General features: G+C 51.7%; 2 protein-coding genes across 2 annotated transcripts; one reads left to right on the plus strand and one right to left on the minus strand.

The window, feature by feature from the left end:
* Positions 1-5,119: 5,119 nt before the first annotated feature.
* On the plus strand, positions 5,120-8,823 carry LOC123409491 (protein unc-13 homolog). The gene is made up of 5 exons (XM_045102379.1): positions 5,120-5,780; positions 5,917-6,789; positions 6,876-7,325; positions 7,412-7,598; positions 7,695-8,823. Exons 1-5 carry the CDS (start codon positions 5,265-5,267, stop codon positions 8,627-8,629), a joined length of 2,961 nt encoding a protein of 986 aa, XP_044958314.1. The 5' UTR covers positions 5,120-5,264; the 3' UTR covers positions 8,630-8,823.
* A 2,613-nt stretch (positions 8,824-11,436) lies between these two features.
* On the minus strand, positions 11,437-16,562 carry LOC123430653 (very-long-chain aldehyde decarbonylase GL1-5-like). Its single transcript, XM_045114508.1, has 10 exons — positions 16,457-16,562; positions 16,145-16,368; positions 15,770-16,002; positions 13,431-13,650; positions 12,965-13,340; positions 12,744-12,851; positions 12,405-12,605; positions 12,204-12,302; positions 11,942-12,118; positions 11,437-11,859 (listed from the first exon to the last, which is right to left on the minus strand). Exons 1-10 carry the CDS (start codon positions 16,514-16,516, stop codon positions 11,698-11,700), a joined length of 1,860 nt encoding a protein of 619 aa, XP_044970443.1. The 5' UTR covers positions 16,517-16,562; the 3' UTR covers positions 11,437-11,697.
* Positions 16,563-18,853: the final 2,291 nt, after the last annotated feature.

An 18,853-nucleotide genomic window follows, 5' to 3' on the forward strand; every position in this document is an offset into this window, starting at 1 on the left:
AAACCTCCATGATGAAGCCGGCTGCAAGGAGCCGGGCAATCTCTTCTCCAATTGTGCGCTGCTTCCCCTCGGCGAAGCGACACAGAGGTTGTTTCACCGGCTTTGCATCCGGTCGCACATGAAGTTTGTGCTCGGCGTACTTCCTCGGAACACCAGGTATGTCTTTGGGAGACCATGCAAAGATGTCCCGATTCTCATGGAGGAAGTCGATGAGCTCGCCTTCCTATTTGGGGCTAAGGTTAGCCCCGATGGTGACACACTGCTTGGGGTTCGCAGGGTCGAGTGGCACCTGCTTGGTTTCTTTGGCCGGCTTGAAGGAGCCTTTGCCGGACGACTGGGATGGAGGAGTAGGGATCGCCGGCTGCTCGGTAGCCTGCGCCACGAGCCGGTCGATCTGCCTTTTCTCCTCAGGAATCACCATGGAGTCGGCCACGCAGCAGCTTTCCTGTGCACACTCGAGCGACTTCTTGTAGTCGCCAGCGATGGTAATGATGCCCTTCGGACCCGGCATCTTCATCTTGAGGTAGGCGTAGTGGGGGATGGCCATGAATTTGGCCAGAGCCGGCCTGCCCAGCAGCGCGTGATACGGGCTGCTGAGATCCACCACCTCAAACCATATGGACTCACGGCGGAAGTGAGCCTTGTCACCAAAAAGGACGTCCAGCTGGATTTTGCCGATCGGCTAGCAGGACTGTCCCGGCACGATGCCGTGGAAGACAGTGCTGGTCGGCTGGAGGTCCTTCTCCTTGAGCCCAAGCTTGAGCAGGGTGTCGAGGTAGAGGATGTTGATGCTGCTGCCGCCGTCGACCAACACTCGGGATAACCAACAGGTGAGCCTCTCGGACGCGAAAGTGGGGTCGAGGATGAGCGCGTATGAGCCAGGATTTGGCATCACCGCAGGATGGTCAACCCGGCTCCATGTGATGGGCTTTTCAGACCAATGCATGTATTGGGGAACTGGGGGGGGGGGGGGACCGTGGCATTCACCTCGCACCGACGTTGGCGCTAGCTGTGCATGTCGTTACCCTCACTGGTGAAGACAACGAATGCTCTGTCTTAATGGGGGTAGTCGTCGTGGAGACGACCGTAGTTGAGAGGCGGCGGCGGCGGAGCCGGAGCTGGACCAGGAGCCGGTGCATGAGGCTTTGCAGCTGCACCTGGGGGAGCCGGCAGGCCCTCCCCTTGCGACAGTCGTCGTGCAAAGCTGCACTGTCGAAGGGTATGGGTAGAGGGCTTCGCCCAGAGTGCATCTTGCAGGGTGCGTCAAACATCTGCTCGAAGCTGAGCTTGGGCTGCCAGTCGTTCTTGCCGGTCCGCCTCCGTTCAGAGCAGGCTTGAGTAGCGGACGCCTCTCCCTCCATGTTGGCTACCAGCTTGTTGTTGGAGCGCGAATCAAGTTGATCCGCCTTGCACTTGTTGTCGTTCTGGCCGCCTCGATTGTCGCCAGCCGGCTTGGGAGTAGTCAGCGTGGGGACAACCTTGTCCGAGGCGGTCACCTTGACCCGCATCGCGGAGTCGGCCGTGGCGTACTTGTACGCCTTGTCCATGAGCACGGTCAGAGAGGTAGGCTCGGAGCACATGAGCTTGTGCTTGAGGAGAGTGCCGTCTCGGCAGCCGTCGATGAAGTACTGGATGGCCTATACCTCATGCACTCCCTCGCAGGAATTGCGAAGCTTCATCCAACGCGTGACGTAGTCGCGAAGGGGTTCGTCAAGCCTATGGACGCACATGGCGAGCTCGCGAGGCTGGCCAGGGCGCTTGTAGGTGCCAGTGAAGTTGCGGACGAACGCCTCCTCAAAGTCAACCCATGAGTTGACGCTACCGGCTGGAAGGCTGTTAAGCCATGTTCGAGCCGAGCCGGCCAGCATGACTAGCATGTAGCAGACGGCTACGCGCTTGTTGCCTCTGGCGATGCGAACGGCAGTGGTGTAGTCAATCAACCAGTCTTCTGGCTTGGCTGTGCCATTGTACTTCGGAGTGTCCCGAGGAAGAGTGAAGCCTCGAGGAAACGGCTCCCCTCGGATCCGGGGGCCGAAGCAAGCCGGACCGATGGGACCGTCTTCCGCCAGAAGAGCTGACTGTGCCAAGGCATTGAGACGCTTGCGTGCGTCGTTGTCGCCATGTGGGACGCGAGCGCCGATCCGAGCCGTGATCGGAAGGGTGCCATGTGAGCCGGCGGCATGGGTCCTCCCCGGACGAGGAACCTCATACAGCGAATCACTCTCATCAGCTCCGCGACGCCGGCTCGACGTCGGCTCGCTCTGGCGCTGAGAACGCCTGTCGTGGCTGCCCTCGCTCTTCCGTCCGGAAGTGCGATGCGAGGAAGATCCCTCGGCTTGATGATGACCGTTGGGGTTACGGTGCGCTCCGGGATTGGGTCCCGGAGACTCCGACTGAGCCTGACTGGTTTCAAGCCGTGTCTGCTGCTCGTTGGTGGCGTCAAGGAGATCCTTGACCCGCTTCTCCTAAAGGATGCGCTCCTCGCCCTCCAAGCCTGGCATTTCTGCCATGGCCGCGTGGGCCGCCCGCAAGTTGGCTGCAGGAGTCTCGTAGATGGGCTGCTTGTCACCTAGGATTTCGGCAATGACACGGCTAGGGACCTCAAAAACCGGAGTGAGGCCATAGGCGGAGTTATACTCGCACTATGTGGCCTCCATCCGACGTTTAGCCGCGGCGATGGCAATGCCCTCCTCCAAGATCTGCCTGCGAGCCTCCTCCAGCGAGGCCCGCGCGTCAGTGGGGTTTGTGGAGGTGGCGATGGGTGTCTTCAAGCCGGTAAGTGCGACCTCAAGAGTGTTGGTGGACACAACAGCAGGCTCACCAGCGTCTGTTGATGCCTTGCCATGAGCCGTGCTGGTGCCGGCACCGATGACCATCACCTCCACGACGTTGGAGACGACGGCGACATGATACGGGGTAAGGAACCCCGCAGACGACGGAGGACCGTCGAAGACGAGTACGTTGCTGGGGTACACGTCAAATGTAGGCGTCTCGACGAGAGAGAGCCTACTGAAGCTGGCGCATAACGCCTCAACGTCGAGGTCCTCGCCAGGGTAGCAAGGCCATCGCCGAGACGCAAGTCGCTAAAGAGAACGTTGAGGTTCTCCATAGCAGCGACGACGACGCTGGGGAGCGACTCGTCGACGGACTCTCCATGAGAATCCGCATGACGGACTGGGACGTCCATCATCATCGGTGAAGCCTCATCGCTAGCAGGCTCCACGGCATGCACATCGGTCCGGACGCGATGCATCCGGTGGTGTAAGCGCAGGGCCCCGCCCAGCGTGTGAAGCCAGCCGATGCCGCGGACGGCCCCACGGTGGGCGCCAAATGTCGGTGTTTACTCACAACATAAGCCATGGGTAGGCTAAAGATGGTGAGAACTGGAGTGGCACCGGAGGGCGCTGGGAACGAGGATGGTACAAGCATGGAACACATGATGTACCCAGGTTCAGGGCTCTCCGTAGAGATAACACCCCTAATCCTGTCGGAGTGTATGATGTATGAATGGGACTACAAAGTGCTCCTGGAGCTGTATTGCGGAGGAGGAAGAAGGAGCTGCCGGCTCGCATCTGCCTTTCCTATGTGGTATGTGTGTGTGCTGAGTTGACCGAACCTCTGCATGGAGGGGGGCGGGAGGTTTTATAGACGAACCCACCGACCTACAATATGGATAATAGTACAAGAGTGGGACCCGACTGGCAGCCTCGCCGGCTGGCCAGGGGGCCCACGGGGGTCTTGTCTTGTCGCTGGGGGGGCGCCGGCTGCGAGGTCGCGTCTGGCTGCGGGACCCGCCGGCTAGCCAATAAGGCTCTCGCGTAAGGTTGACGGAGGACACATGTGGTGCGTCCGGCGTCGTCCAACGAGACTCACCATGGGCAAACAGTACGACCGTCTCCACTGTTCCCACGCCGAGTGCAGTAATGGAGTGGGAGTTTGACGAACCAACACTGTGCAGGGTGATGGATCGGAGCCGGAGGAGGTCAGCGGCGTGGCCGCTGACGCTGTACGTGCCTTGCACCCCGATCCAGTACTTTTGCTGACGCGTAGCCACCTTTAACCGTAGGGTCTCGTCATGACCTACGGTCTGATGTGACTTGAGCTCCCTAGCCGGCTAGTCGCTTGACTAGTCGGCCTGGGCACGACCGCCTCGCCCCTAGTCGGCTGGCTTGGCCTAGACGACCAGGGGGAGGTAGCCGTCTTACCTCTAGCCGGCAGGTGCTTCCTGGCCGGCCAGAGAGTTGCCCGTCTCGCCCGAGCCGGCACGTACTTTCCTAGCCGGTCAGGGGGACTTGGGCTTTGCAGAATGCTTCTTGCTATTCCTTCTTGGTTGAAGGCAAAGGGGTAGGCCCCCCGACATAAATAAAAGTAATCTCGCAGCTATCGATGAAAAAAAGTTGTCAAAGCATGTCGACATGAGATCTAGTTTTGAAGATCTCGTTGCGAGAAAGCTAACGGTGAAAACGGATCGTCAATTGGATTTATAGTTTAAGAGATAAAACTTTTTTAAAATTTAACATTAAAAGAATCTTTGCTGATGTCACACTGATGTATTAGGTTGCATGCACGTGAAATCGCCGCACGAAAAGGAGCTTGAGCTTGTGCTGCGCAGCTATGTAGTGGCTCCCTTCTTTGTTTTGCGTGGTACCAAATCAAAGTTTCCAAAGTACAAGCAATTTAAAAACGGTTTTCTTAAAACGTTGTGAGATGAGCATTGCACATCTAAGTTCTTCTTATATTTGATTTAATCATTTAGATTTAGATATGCGATAACTACTACTCCCTCCGTACCTAAATATAAGTCTTTTAAGATATTTCATCAGGTGTCTACATACGGAGCAAAATGAATGAATCTATACTCTAAAATATGTCTATATACATCCGTATGTAGTCCATTAGTTAAACCTCTAGAAAGACTTATATTTAAGAACGGAGGGAGGATAAAAGAAGAGTATGCCCCCCTTAAAAAAAAACGTCGGCGTTATTGCTTTTGTCACTCCTACGTTGGGGCTATATATTCGAGTCCCAAAAGGATCACGTGCAAGACAACTTTTCTTGGTTGTCCTCGAATTGTGAGATAGAAATAGTCCACCATCTATTTGGGCGTAGGTGCGTCAACCTTTCCGCTCCGTTCCTGCCTAGCCAGTTCTCTCGTGCCTCCATTGCGTGGCCGGGAGGGCGACGTCGCCAGCCAGCCAGCGCTGCCAGCGACCTCGCTCGGCTCGGCCCGGCCCCGCCGACTGGAACGCACGGGGGACGCGACCATGGGCATGATGGGACACCACCAGCGGTCGCGCTCCGCCTCCGGGAGCTCCCCGGCGACGCCGCGCTCATCAAACGCCACCGAGCTCGACTTCGCCGCTGCCGACCTAGAGTGCCCCTTCGGCGGCATCGATGCGCTCGGCCCCGTGGAGCTCCGCGAGACGGCGTACGAGGTTTTCTTCATGTCCTGCCGCTCCTCCGGTGGCGCTGCGGCGTCTAGCCCCGGGGCGCGGGGCGGCGGCGCGTCGGAGGGGGAGGTGTCGTCACCGGTGGCCGGCGCGGGGGCGAGGGGCGGGAGCGCCGTCATGAGCAGCAAGGTGAAGAAGGCGCTGGGGCTCAAGCCGCGGCGGTCCGCGCCGACGATGGTGCGCACCTTGAGCCAGAATTCCAGCCCGGTCTCTCCCGGCCGAACACGGCGGCCGATGACGTCCGCGGAGATCATGCGGCAACAGATGCGTGTGACCGAGCAGAGCGACGCGCGGCTCCGCCGAACGCTCATGCGCGCCGTCGTCGGGCAGGTCCGAATGCGCACCCACACCACACATGCATATGCATGCATGCATGGCGATTTTCACTCGTCGCATCCTTGCACGTGCCCCTGTTTGGTCGTACTCCTAGGAGAGAGAATTCATCTAGCATTTACTATTTGCACAGGTTGGGAAGAGGCCTGATTCCATCGTCCTGCCATTGGAGCTACTTCGGCAGCTGAAGGCGTCCGAGTTCACCGACGGCGAGGAGTACCACCAGTGGCAGTTCCGGCAGATCAAGCTCCTAGAGGCGGGCCTCATCCTGCACCCGTCCCTCCCGCTCGACCGCCTCCACGCCGCCGTGCTCCGGTTCCGCGAGGTGATGCGCGCCACCGAGATCCGCGCCATCGACACGGGCAAGGGCTCCGACGCGATGCGGGTGCTGACCAACGCCGTGCACGCGCTCGCGTGGCGCCCCGGCAGCGGCAGCGACGCGTGCCACTGGGCCGACGGCTACCCGCTTAACGTGCTCCTCTACGTGTCCCTCCTCCAGACCGTCTTCGACCACCGGGAGCCCACCGTGGTGCTGGACGAGGTGGACGAGCTGCTGGAGCTCATCAAGAAGACGTGGCCGATCCTGGGCGTGGGCAGGGCGTTGCACAACGTGTGCTTCGCCTGGGTCTTGTTCCAGCAGTACGTGGTCACCGAGCAGGCCGAGCCGGACCTCGCCGCCGCGACCCTCGCCCTGCTCGCCGACGTGGCCGCCGACGCCAAGCAGGGGAGCCGCGAGTCCCTGTCCCGTGACCCGGTGTACACCAAGGTGCTCCTCAGCGCGCTCGGCAAGATGCAGGAGTGGTCGGAGAAGCGGCTGCTGGACTACCACGAGAGGTACGAGAGAGGCTTCGCCGGGACTGCCACGGAGCGCATGGAGATATTGCTCTCCTTGGCGCTTGCCGCCGGCAAGATCGTCGCCGACCGCGAGTACACGGGCACCGGGAACTTCGCCGCCGACCGCGTCGACTACTACATCAGGTGTTCCATGAAGAACATCTTCACCAAAGTGAGTGAGCCCATGCTTCATCACATCACATACTTATATATAGTTAAAGCACAATTCGAAATATGATCACCTGGACATGCTTCCAGATACTGGAGAATGGCATGGGAGAGGCCGACCCCGCAAACGACCCCGGCGTGGTCCTGACGCGGCTGGCGAGGGAAGCGGAGCAGCTGGCCATGTTGGAGCGCGCCAACTTCAGCCCCCTGCTGAGGCGGTTGCACCCTGCCCCCATAGCGGTGGCCGCAGTCACCCTGCACGGCTGCTTCGGCGTGGTGCTGAGGCAGTACCTGGGCAAGGTCACCATCCTGACGGAGGAGCTCGTCCGCGTGCTCCACTCGGCGAGTCGCCTGGAGAAGGCCCTGGCGCAGATGACCGCCGAAGACGCGGCCGACTGCCACGACGATCGGGCCAAGGCCGTCGTCGGAGACATGGAGCCGTACGAGGTCGAGACAGTCGTCATGAGCTTGCTCAAGGCTTGGATGGACGACAGGCTTACCATCGGCAGGGACTGCCTCCTCCGAGCCAAAGAAACCGAGGTAATTAATCTACAACACCTCCATCTAGAACTCTTCCATGAAGCTGGAATTCGTAAAGCTTGATGACATTTTTGTTTCTTTTGCAGAGCTGGATTCCCAAGTCCAAGGAGGAGCCTTTCCCGGCGTCGGCAATAGAGTTGATGAGGTTGTCCAGGGCGACCATCGAGGAGTTCTCTGACATTCCGGCTACCGCCAAAGACGACGTGGTTCAGGAGCTCGTCGACGGCCTCGAGTCGGTCTTTGAAGACTACATCTCCTTCGTCGCATCGTGTGGTAAAGGATCCGATCGAACGGACATGCTCAAATTTAAATAAACTTTGCATGCCATCATCGACCGACCGATCGAGACTTGTTTGAATCCAAATGCAGGGTCGAAGCAGACCTACGTCCCTCCCCTCCCGGCGCTGACGAGGTGCAACCAGGACTCGGGCTTCTTCAGGCTGTGGAAGAAGGCGGTGCTGCCGTCGTGCCAGGCGCCGGAGGCCAACCCGCGCGGCGGCCCCTCGCAGCACACCCCGCGGCCGTCCATAAGCCGCGGCACGCAGCGCCTCTACGTCCGCCTCAACACGCTCCATTACGTGCTCACCCACGTCCAGGCCATGGACAAGTCGCTCTCGGCGCTCGGCGGCAACGTGTCCGGCCACTTGGACCGCACCCGCGCCGCCGCCCAGTCGGCGGTGTCCCACGTCGCCGAGGTTGCCGCGTACAGGCTCGTCTTCCTCGATTCCCGCCACTCCTTGTACCAGGGCCTGTACGTCCGCAACGTCGTGGACACGCGCATCCGTCCGGTGCTCCGCGCGCTGAAGCAGAACCTGTCCTTCCTCGTGTCCGTGCTCGCCGACCGCGCGCAGCCGGTGGCCGTGCGGGAGGTGATGAAGGCCTCGTTCCAGGCGTTCCTGATGGTCCTCCTCGCCGGCGGCAACGACCGGACCTTCACGAGGGCGGATCACGGGATGGTGGACGAGGACTTGCGGAGCCTCAAGCGCGCCTTCTGCACGTGCGGCGAGGGCCTGGTCCCCGAGGACGTGGTGGCGCAGGAGGCGGAGGCCGCCGAGGGCGTCGTCGAGCTCATGGCCCGGTCCACGGAGAACCTCATCGCGGCGTTCGGCGCAGCCACGTCGGAGTCAATAGCGGGCGTGCGGGAATACGAGGACTGCGACGGCGGAGCCACCACCGTGCCGCCGACGTCTAGGCAGTGGGGCCCCGCCGACCCAAACACCATCCTCCGCATCTTGTGCCACCGCGACGACGAGGTCGCCAACCAGTTCTTGAAGCGCACGTTCCAGCTCGCCAAGCGGCGATGATGTCGGCCAAATGCTCCGCGAATGCACGAGTTTAGGTGCTACACTTTTTTCAGTCCCATTATTACTTTTGCAGTTGGTGGCAGTCTCCCCAGTGTCCACCTGTGTAAGGACAATGTAAGGTGATGTATGTAACAGAATCCAATTTGGACACTGTAAAAGCATCAACAATCGGAGTTGCCTAATCCGGCCCTAAACGTCCACAGACGTGTTTGAAGACGTGTCCGCCGCTCAGGACAGTGACCAACCGGCCCTCAAAAGACCCCCATGTACGATCACAATCCCTACTTTTAAAACATCAAATACATAAAATACATACACATCGATCATCGCGACCAAACAATAAGTACTTCAGAATTCACACGCGGTACATAGTGCAATCCAAAAAATTGTTCGTAAAATCAAACTTTATCAATTTCTAACATGGATCCATATATACTTCACAAAATCATTGAGAAGTTATACATGCATCTGTTGATCTTGTAATTGTCAATGCATCTTTCAAAAGTTGGCAATATGTTTCTCATCTTGTTTTGGAAGATGAACCTAAACACGAGACTTCTCAAAATCATGCCCGTGACTGTCCCTTCACCCTCATCCTCGACAATCATATTGTTTAAGATTATACAACATGTCATAAGCTGCCAAAGTGTCTCCGCTTCTCACATCATTATAGCTTCGCGAACAATACCCCAATGAGTTTGGTGCACTCCCAATGCCCTCTCCATATCCTTCCTACCCGCATTTTGCATTATTGCAAAGTGGCTTATGTTATACTTGTGTCCATTGAAGAACTAGGCAGTAGCCTAGTGGCAAAGGATCGCAGTGGCGAACCCTACGCCGAGAGTTAGACTTCCGTCGGGAGAGAATGTCATGGGTGCTAGTGCCCATGGATCTCATTTATAGTTGTGCCTAGTGACGGTGTAGTTGCACGGCGAAACTTTTCTATGACAGTCTCTTGAACAAAGGAGATAGTTGGAACACATTGATGTCATTGTTAGAACTAGACGTGCCAAAGAAAGTAAGCCAAAACCACAAGTCCTTCGATGCCACTCTTCAAGTATGATGGTGGCTTCTTTGACGTGACCTTGGTATTGCCCACATAAACCTTTTGGGAAGTTCTCCCATTGCTAGTGCATGCAATCAACTGAACCCAACATACCTCGGAATCCTCTTGATGCTCCAATTGCCAACAACGTTTTCCATTTCCTTCATAGTTGGCTTCTTCCGGTACTTGATACGTCTTCAATGTACGTATCTATAATTTTTTATTGTTTCATGCTATTATATTATCAATCCTAGATGCTTTATTTGTATTTATATGATGTTTTATATCATTGTTGGAACTAACCTATTAACCTAGTGCCTAGTGCCACTTGTTGTTTTCTGCGTGTTTTTGGCTTGTCAGGAAATCAGTACCAAACGAAGTCCAAATGAAATGAAACTTTTTGATAATTTATTCTGGACAAAAATAAGATTTCGCAGTTTCGGAGGGAGACCACACGCCGCACGAGCTGTCGCCTAGCCAATAGGGCGCGCGCCCAGGGAGGATGGTCGCGCCGTGATGGCTTGGGACCACCTCATGACGCCTCTTACCCTAACTCCGTCTGTATAAATCCTAACTTGCTGGGAAAGCAACAGAGAGTAACAGGAAATACTTTTTCTGCCTCCGAAAGTTTCTGTTCCACCGTGATCCCATCTGGAGCCCTGTTCTGGTGCCCTGCCGGAGGGGGGGGGACTGATCACGGAGGGCCTCTACATCAACCTTGATGCTCCCATGGTGATGCATGAGTAGTCTACCACATACCTACGGGTCCGTAGTTAGTACCCAGATGATCATCTCCATCTCTATGTTCTTCAATGCAAAGTTCACCACGATTCCCGTGGTGATCTATCCTATGTAATCCTCTTTGCAGTGTGTTTGTTGGGATCCGATAAATTATGAGTTTATGTTCAGATTATTCATGAAAAATATTCGAGTTATCTCTTAATTCTTATATGCATGATTATGATAACTTCATATTTCTCTCCGATCTGTCGGTTTGGTTTGACCAATTAGATTGATTTATCTTCAGTGGGAGTGGTGTGTTGATGGGTTCAATCTTGCGGTGGTCAATTCCAGTGACAGAAGGGGACATTACACGTACTGTATTACTGTCATTAAGGATAAAACATGAGGTTTATTCATAATAGTTGAATTTACTTTGTCTACATCATGTCACCTTGCCCCAAGCATTACTCTGTTTGTACTTAATACTTTAGATGCATGCTGAATAACGGTCGATGAGTGGAGTAATTGTAGTAGATGCAGACAGGAGTCGGTCTACTTGCTTATGGACGTGATGCCTATATGTGTGATCATTGTTGTGAATAAATATTACTTTGCTTTGCTGAAATCTTGCCTCTTGTGGCTGTTGTTGCTGTTGCCGGTTGGTAATGTGTAGAGTGTGTTGTAAATCTCTCTAGAGGTTCTAGAGAAGACTTTGTACTCATCATTCTTATAGTGAAGTTGTGTGGACCGGTCGGTCCACAGCCGTGGTTTTTTACTCCTCAATTTGAGGAGGTTTTTCCATGTTAAATCCTGTGTCACATGTTGTTTGTGTTATTCCGCTAATTACTTGTTGGTTGAAGCTGTTCTCAAAGTTCATCACAAGAGAAGGGGGCTGTATAGTGTGCATATTTATCGTATAGGTGAATTTATGCAGCTCATTGTTGATGTCGAGCCCGAACAAATGTGTGTATCACAACCATGGAGGTGCAAGGGATTTCAACCTACTCTCCGAAAAAATAAAATCCGAAGTCCAAATGTATACTGATCACATGAATGGTCCATCTCTGTTTCTATATTGACTTACATTATTGATGCAACAAATAGTGATACCGAATAAATTCATTGCTGGTCTATTCGCAAAGAAGATAAATAGTGCAGTAAAGAGCCAATCATAACAGATCAAACTACTCCGATTTTACATATGTGGTGTCCAATATAATTTGTGCCTTTTCTCCCACATAGGATGTTTAATTATGTCATAGCCATCTGAAGATCATGGCAGTGACTCGCAGCCAAGCCATCAAACTTGGGCAACAGGGCGGAACCCATGCATAATTGCAGCAGACCATACTTTCTCCAGGCCCAGCACTGTGTCTCCGCACTCATCTTCGCTCCACCCCTCCAATGCATGAACAATTCCAGCGACGCGCCACGCGCTCATCACCTTCCTCGGAAGCCAATTCTGAAAACCAAAATTGGCAAATAGATGATGTGATTACTGAAGCTCTTCCAAAGTTGACTGCGGCTTAGCGTGACCATATTACCTCGCACGAGTGCACGTTTTGCATTGATTCAGGTACACCCATTGCAGGAGTCATCGCATAGGTGCAGCAGTCCTTGCGTGCCATCTTTGGCGGGAACTGCGAGTATGGGATGAACTTTGTTCCTTGCGGTGCCCTCGACTGTTCAGGAGCATCCAGACCTTCTCCAATGAGCCACACCTGGAAACATTGAGGCCAACTAGTGATGCAATTTGTTAATTAGCCACTATGCTATGAGAAGCCAGTTGTTTTCAGTTCTCCTTACCTCTGCAGTGCTAGTTGTTGATAATACAAGATTGTCGGCTTCATTTTCTGGTATACAGGGCTTAAGGAGATGGTACTCCTGCTTGTTTGTCATTATGACCTGCCCAAGACGATCGTCTTGTCACATTTTAGTACGTACGAAAATCCATTTCTGTGTATGACTGAATCTGAACTAGAGCAGATGTGGGTAGCTGCTTCTTACTTTGACATTTTTCTTGCAGAGTGCTGCAGCAACACTACGAGCCACCTTGGAGATCCTTCCTGCAAGGATAACTTGATTCGTGCCCCGGGGAATGGCGTGGATGACCACTGCAGCAGCTAGGCTAGTGCCATCCACAAGTCTTACCCCCATCTTGGGGTATTTCTGCAGATAAAGTTCCCCGCTTGCATTGAGGCCATGCGCCTGGTGTTCAAGGTATTGCTGTCAGTTACAAGTTGTGCCATGCAAGACTCATGCACTAAATAATTCCGCTATATATGGTCATAGCTACCATTTGAACTAGTAGTACGGGAGATCTGAACAACCAAAGAAATGTCATACCTGATTCAGAAGTCCAAGGCTAACAACTTTAGCTCCTTTCTTACCAGCTTCAGATATCGCCTTCTCAATCAGGTCATTGATTGCTTCCTTCTCCTTTTTCAGTCCATACTGTAATAACCAAAAGGTCATAAATTTCCTCAACATATTTACCAGCCGTCTTCTTGAATGATTTTGTTTTTTTGAAACATTCTTGAATGAAAATTCAAGCATGATATTCTTACATGGAAACTGTATCTTGGTATGGCCCATGACTGCATCCGGAGCTTCTTCATGGAATTCCTCTCAACCGTGAACCAAGAACCGTATGCCCACGTCAGTACCATGGACAGCCATGACACAGGCCACATGATCCGCAGCTGCCACATGGAAGTGTACGGCTTGGATGCATACTGGGCGAACCCGGTCCTTATATGGTAGATGGACTGCAGGCTGGTGAGATGCGTAAGGTGAACCACGTCTACTTCTTTCTCTTTACTCTCGAGTGATTTCTCATGCAGCTTATCTGTCGACTTGTCCATGGTGTTGTATAGGTAGTCATAGAACGGCATGAAAAGAGAGTAGTTTGTCCGGAACTGAGTGTGGTGGAGAGAATGAAACCTAGAAGCAACAGTGCAGATTACACACGCTGAGAATCATGGAAACAAAAGCTTAATTTTACAGAGTAAAATCTACAGTAACTGAACTTACGATGGCGTATACATGAGATACTTGAGAGGGGGGATCCATTTGAAGAGCCGATTAGGCACCAGTTCGAAGTTGCAGTGGCCCATGTTGTTCATGAAGTCAATGTAGATCACATACATCTCGAACGTGAGTATGGAGGCGGTTCCGGTCAATGCGCAGGTGATCATCGGGACCGAGAACAGCAGCTGATAGGCCAGTAGCTCGGCAAACGGATGGATTACGGCTGCATGAATGAACGTAGCATGATGATGGTCGTTAGGTGTACTTGTTCAGAAAGAGATACGAGTATAATATGATGGCTAGTGGTGTCTTTGGGTACGGATACCGTTGGAGAGGTACTTGTGCTTGTTCAGAAAGAGAAAGGCCTTGTGAGTAAAAGGAGAGCAACTAGTAGCTTGCTTTGTTATGCGTTCAGTTGATCACTTGACATGTACCTCTCCAACCGTGTGAATTAATTGTCTGGTGTGTTAGCAGACATGATTCTGTATAGCTAATTAATTGTGATTGATTGTAAGCAATTCCCATCCAATTTTCCTTGCATGCTGCATTGTCAGCTTCCCATTTTCTCCACAAAAGGAAAAGAAAAAGGTTACTTAATTTATTTGACTATAAGAAGCTGATGTGGGGGAGCGAATTATAGTTTGGAAATTTAAGTAAAACGCTTGTAATTCTTTGCTGGTGTAGCATTATTGGCAGGAAAATAAGCGAAAATCCAATTTGGCTCCCGCGCCTGAAAATGATTTTTGAAATGTCAAAAAATCCCAATAATTTTTTATGTATTCATAGTCACATCCAAATGCTACATGCAATTTTTTAGGCAAAAAGGTTGAATATTTTGGCATGTGCAAAAAAGAAATAAGAACACCCAATGTTACCCCAAAATGTCATCCTAAATTTGTTTTTTTTCATTGACGCAACACTAGTTTTCCGTTTCGCATGAAAATTCCATAAACAAATCATTTTTTAAAACATTTTAATACTTTTTTGAATTACTTGGGAGCCAGAACGCCCCCTCCGAAAATAAGATGCTTTTGTTCGAAGTGTAGATGCTTAATATGAAGCATTTAGAGCCCTCTTGTGTGTCTGACCTCCATGGTGCCCTGACACCCGGAGCGCTGGTCGAGTACGTGCTCTTATTGAGACTACTCCGACCCATCACTCTTTCGGACAATCCCGACCGCCTCTCTTGGCGATGGATGGCCGATGCCAAATACTCCGCCAAGTGTTCACCGGGTCTACCACCACCCCTATTTGATGCATCACCTGGAGGTGCTAAGCACCACTTCACGCCAAGATTTTAAACTCGCTAGCTGATCTAGTCTACCGAATAACAATTGTTGCACCCTCTATGATCAGGCCGAGGAGACTATGAAACATATTTTGATCGGCTGTCCCTTCTCTGGACATATTTGACATGACGTACTAGCTTCGGTACGTGCCACCATCTATGCACCATCTGGCAACGGGGAGTTCCTCTCATGATGCACGTTGGCCATTACAAACTCCCCCACTGGCCACCGTAAGGGGCTCGCCATGTTGTTCATCCTCACGATTTGGTTCATTTGGGGCTAGCGCAAGAAATGCGTGTTCGATGGTGAGACCCCAGCCATCACGAGGCTCATCACGTCCATCGAAGACGAAACTAGAACTTGGGCTCGAGCAGACACACACACGGACTTAGATCGTTGTTTGAGTAGTCGACTAGCTTTGCTCCCGGACCGAGCATCCCTTCGTGTCTTGCCTTTTGTGTTATCCCTATCTATCAATGAAAAGATACACACCCTAACGTATTTGTGAAAAAGAGCTATGTCTCCACACCGAAGATACTAGCTAGTTGTAACAATTACTGAGAAAATTGTTAACCGATAGCTACTCGATTGGCTAGGGAGTAGGAAATTAAGGCTAATCGTTAATTTTATCGTTTAACTAATCAATTTATCATTTTATCAGTTACTCAGCGACACTAGAAATAGGGATTCTGGTAGGGAAGCACTTCTAACGCCACAAATCTAGCGATGCAGTATGGCTAATTTTGTACAGACAGACAGCGTTGGTAGCCGTTTTTATGTCGGAACTGTTGGTGGGGTCACCCTCTCAGTGTTTCAAACATATTGAAAGAACAGGTAGTTTGTTGGGAGCTTTGATCAATGATTAATTACCAGTACTACTACTTAGGAGTGCACTGGTTAACGTAGTCCGCTGCATGTGTTAGATGGGGTTGAACCATGTGATAGCTCACCTCACCGGCTAATTAATTAATCATGTCAAACGAGGGTCACGTCGACAAAAAGCATGTCAATCCCCGCAAAAATAAAGAAAAAACATGTCAAGTGAGGGCTTACATGTGATGGGCTCCGTGACGATTGATGCGTGGTGGTGCGAGTGGTAGCGGGTGTAGAGGAAATGGTGGTGCAGCGCGCGGTGGAACCAGTAGTAGAGGAACTCCACCGGGCCGGCGTGCAGCAGCACCAGCAGCACTGCGCCGTCCGTCCTCCACCATGGCAGGTTCTGCCCGCCCGGCAGGTACACCGCGCCCAGGAGCAGCAGGATGGCGCTCAGGATGATCTGGTCGTCCCTGCCATGCACGTATAAACACATGCAACATCAGTTTTCTTATTATCCTTCTGGTAGATAAGCTCGATCAACTAAAGTAATGATCTAAACACTTTTATATTTGTTTAGAGAGGGAGTAGCTGGGTGCGTGCGTGCGTACGTACCAGTTGCGCTCGCGGTCGACCTGGTCGAACTCGATGCCGCGGTCGACGATCTGGCGTTTCCCGCGCGCGTTGTAGAGTCGGGACACGGTGATCCATACCTGGTCGTGGAGCGCCCGGAGCAGCATCGACGGGAGGATGGCGACGTAGCCCAGGTCCAGCTCCCTCCACCCCTTGGTCGCCGCGAGGTGGCACCCGTGCACCACCCACGGAGCCAGCACAAGATACTGCACATGCATTCGCGCGCCTTCTCATCTACGAGTACATGCGTGTTGGAGGATCTCGAGGTGGTGCAAGTTTGTAGTAGCTACGTACCTTGAAGCTGCCGAGCCTCTTCCATGGCCACTCGCTGAGGATGCCGGGGTTCGTAGCCATTGCAAGCTCTTTGCCAGTTGGTACCTGTGGCGACGAGATCACCTCTGCATCCACTCGATTTATAGGCCCGTTGGCGTTATGTGGGTGGATGTAATTGTAAAGTAGGTGGTCTAACATCCTACGTTCATGTCAACATAACTGCACTTGAATGGGTTGGCCGCGATAGGTATCCACAGATTGGTCCAAGCCGCTTGATCTTTTTTCCTATTAGGGTAGCTTCTGCTTGATCTTTTCCTCTTAGGGGGTAGCCTCCGATTTAGTGAGAGCTGTGTGCTTCGTTCGGATGCAAATTATCGTCACAATGTGCCCACAAAACTGTTGGTACAGGTGTATGGACCAACGCTACAAATGGGGACGTTTATTTTTTCAGATTAGCTATATTTTTCTTTAAAAAAAAGGAGTGTTACCTCCGGTCTCTGCATCAACACGATGCATACGACCTTTTTATTAAAAAGAGCAAACGAATCTCGGTTCAATAAAGTCTCCGACATAGCAGTAAAGAAGTAAAAGTAAATTAAAAAGTGCCACAACCGGCAAAACATGCCTAGATGCCTAGCCATGTATCCTATTACTGGACCGTCATCCAAACCGGTTGAAGATATCCCACGCTACCGTCTCCCATCAGGTAGACGTAGTAATCAAAGGCTCCCTGGTTTCCGCAGGAGTGAGTAATGCCCATGTACGGCTCAATGACGCAGCTTTGTGTAGTACCTGTAAAAAATGTATATTTGTATGTCTGTCAAAAACCACATCATTCCTATAGTTTCATATAGCCCAAAGAAGTGCACAAACTTCAATACGAATGTGTCTAGCAATAATCATATCAACTTCATCTAGCCACGCTCCAAATAACGTGTCAATGCCATCCGGAGGCGCAATGTTGAAGGCTATACACACTGTCTTCCAAAGAACTCTCACAAGTGGACATTGGAGAAAGAGGTGTGTAATGTTCTCTTCGTTATCACAAAAGCTACATCGAGTACCCCCCCCCCCCCCCCCCCAATTACGTTTAGCCAAATTATCCTTAGTTAGAATCACCTTCTTGTGCACAAACCACATGAATATCTTGATCCTTAAGGGTTCCTTTACTCTCCAAATATTAATATTTTTGGGATATTGGTTGTGTCAATAAGATTAAGGTACATCGATTTTACCGTAAATATTCCGTTATTTGTAAGCTTCCAATGCACCCTATCATGTTCCTCTGATAACTGGATATCCATGAGCCTCCTCACAAGATGTAGCCAATCCGTCCAGCGATGGCCTAACAATGACCGTCTGAATTGGATATTTAGAGGATTCGAGTGAAGTACTGTGGCTACGTACGCCTGCTTGCTTTGAACAATATTGTAGAGAGCTGGATATCGAACAGCTAGAGGCATCTCCCCCAATCATGAATCCTCCCAGAATCTCATACCCTCACCGTTTTCAATAATAAATTTGGTTCTATGTAAGGAGGTTGATCTCACTCTTATCAATCCCTTTCTGAATGGTGAATCATTGGGTCTGACTTTTAACTGGGATAAGGTTTTAGACTGTAGGTATTTATTACGCAAAATTTGTACCCACATACCTTCTGTCTCTATCGAAAGTCTAAACAACCACTTACTTAGCAGGCATCTATTCTTTACCTCTAAATTTTAAATTCCCAGACCTCCTTGGTCTTTGGGCCTACAAATAATATCGCATTTAGTTAATCTATATTTCTTCCTGTCTTCAACACTCTGTCAAAAAAATCTAGATCGATAAAAATTTAACCTTTTGCGCACCCCTATGGGTACTTCAAAGAAGGATAGAAGGAACATCGATATACTCGTAAGCACCGAGTTTACTAGAATCAATCTTCCCCCATATGAGAGTAGCTTACCCTTCCAGCAGCTTAGTTCAGGTTAGCTATATGTAAGCGGTAAACGCTTCCATCCGGTGCGTCGTAGAATGCTTCGGCCGGTCTCGTCCACTCGCTCGCGGCTACATCGAATCAAATCGGAAGGACCCACCACATTATCTCTTTCCTCATCCGGGCATCCTTCTCCTTCCTTTTTCCCAACCTTCCGGTTGTCATGGGAAATCCTACCCCGGCGATTACTCCAGCGAGCCCATGTCTTCTTCTCCGACGAGCATCCTCGAAGCCTACCACCGAACCAGTGTCCTCCCCTCGACTCCCCTCTCTCAACTGCTCCATGGCGACCGGAGCTGCAACGGGCATGACCGGCGAAGTTGCATCCATGACCGAAGGCTTAATTTACTACATGCTTCAATCAACATCAAAATTTAATACAACCGGCACCATATTTTGCTACCATTAATGCTTGCATTTTGCTACATCGCATATGGCAT

The sequence above is a fragment of the Hordeum vulgare genome, chromosome 1H (assembly GCF_904849725.1).
Source record: "Hordeum vulgare subsp. vulgare chromosome 1H, MorexV3_pseudomolecules_assembly, whole genome shotgun sequence".
In the NCBI taxonomy this organism is placed as follows: Eukaryota; Viridiplantae; Streptophyta; class Magnoliopsida; order Poales; family Poaceae; genus Hordeum; species Hordeum vulgare.

Excerpts from the sequence above, each read along its gene's own strand:
- LOC123409491 (XM_045102379.1), top strand. The coding sequence starts at position 5,265 with ATGGGCATGATGGGACACCACCAGCGGTCGCGCTCCGCCTCCGGGAGC. Across the intron at positions 5,781-5,916 it reads TGCGCGCCGTCGTCGGGCAG|GTTGGGAAGAGGCCTGATTC; the intron begins GTCCGAATGCGC and ends CTATTTGCACAG. Across the intron at positions 7,599-7,694 it reads CTCCTTCGTCGCATCGTGTG|GGTCGAAGCAGACCTACGTC; the intron begins GTAAAGGATCCG and ends ATCCAAATGCAG.
- LOC123430653 (XM_045114508.1), bottom strand. The coding sequence starts at position 16,516 with ATGGCTACGAACCCCGGCATCCTCAGCGAGTGGCCATGGAAGAGGCTC. Across the intron at positions 13,341-13,430 it reads TATCTCATGTATACGCCATC|GTTTCATTCTCTCCACCACA; the intron begins GTAAGTTCAGTT and ends TGTTGCTTCTAG. Across the intron at positions 11,860-11,941 it reads AAAACGTGCACTCGTGCGAG|AATTGGCTTCCGAGGAAGGT; the intron begins GTAATATGGTCA and ends TTTGGTTTTCAG.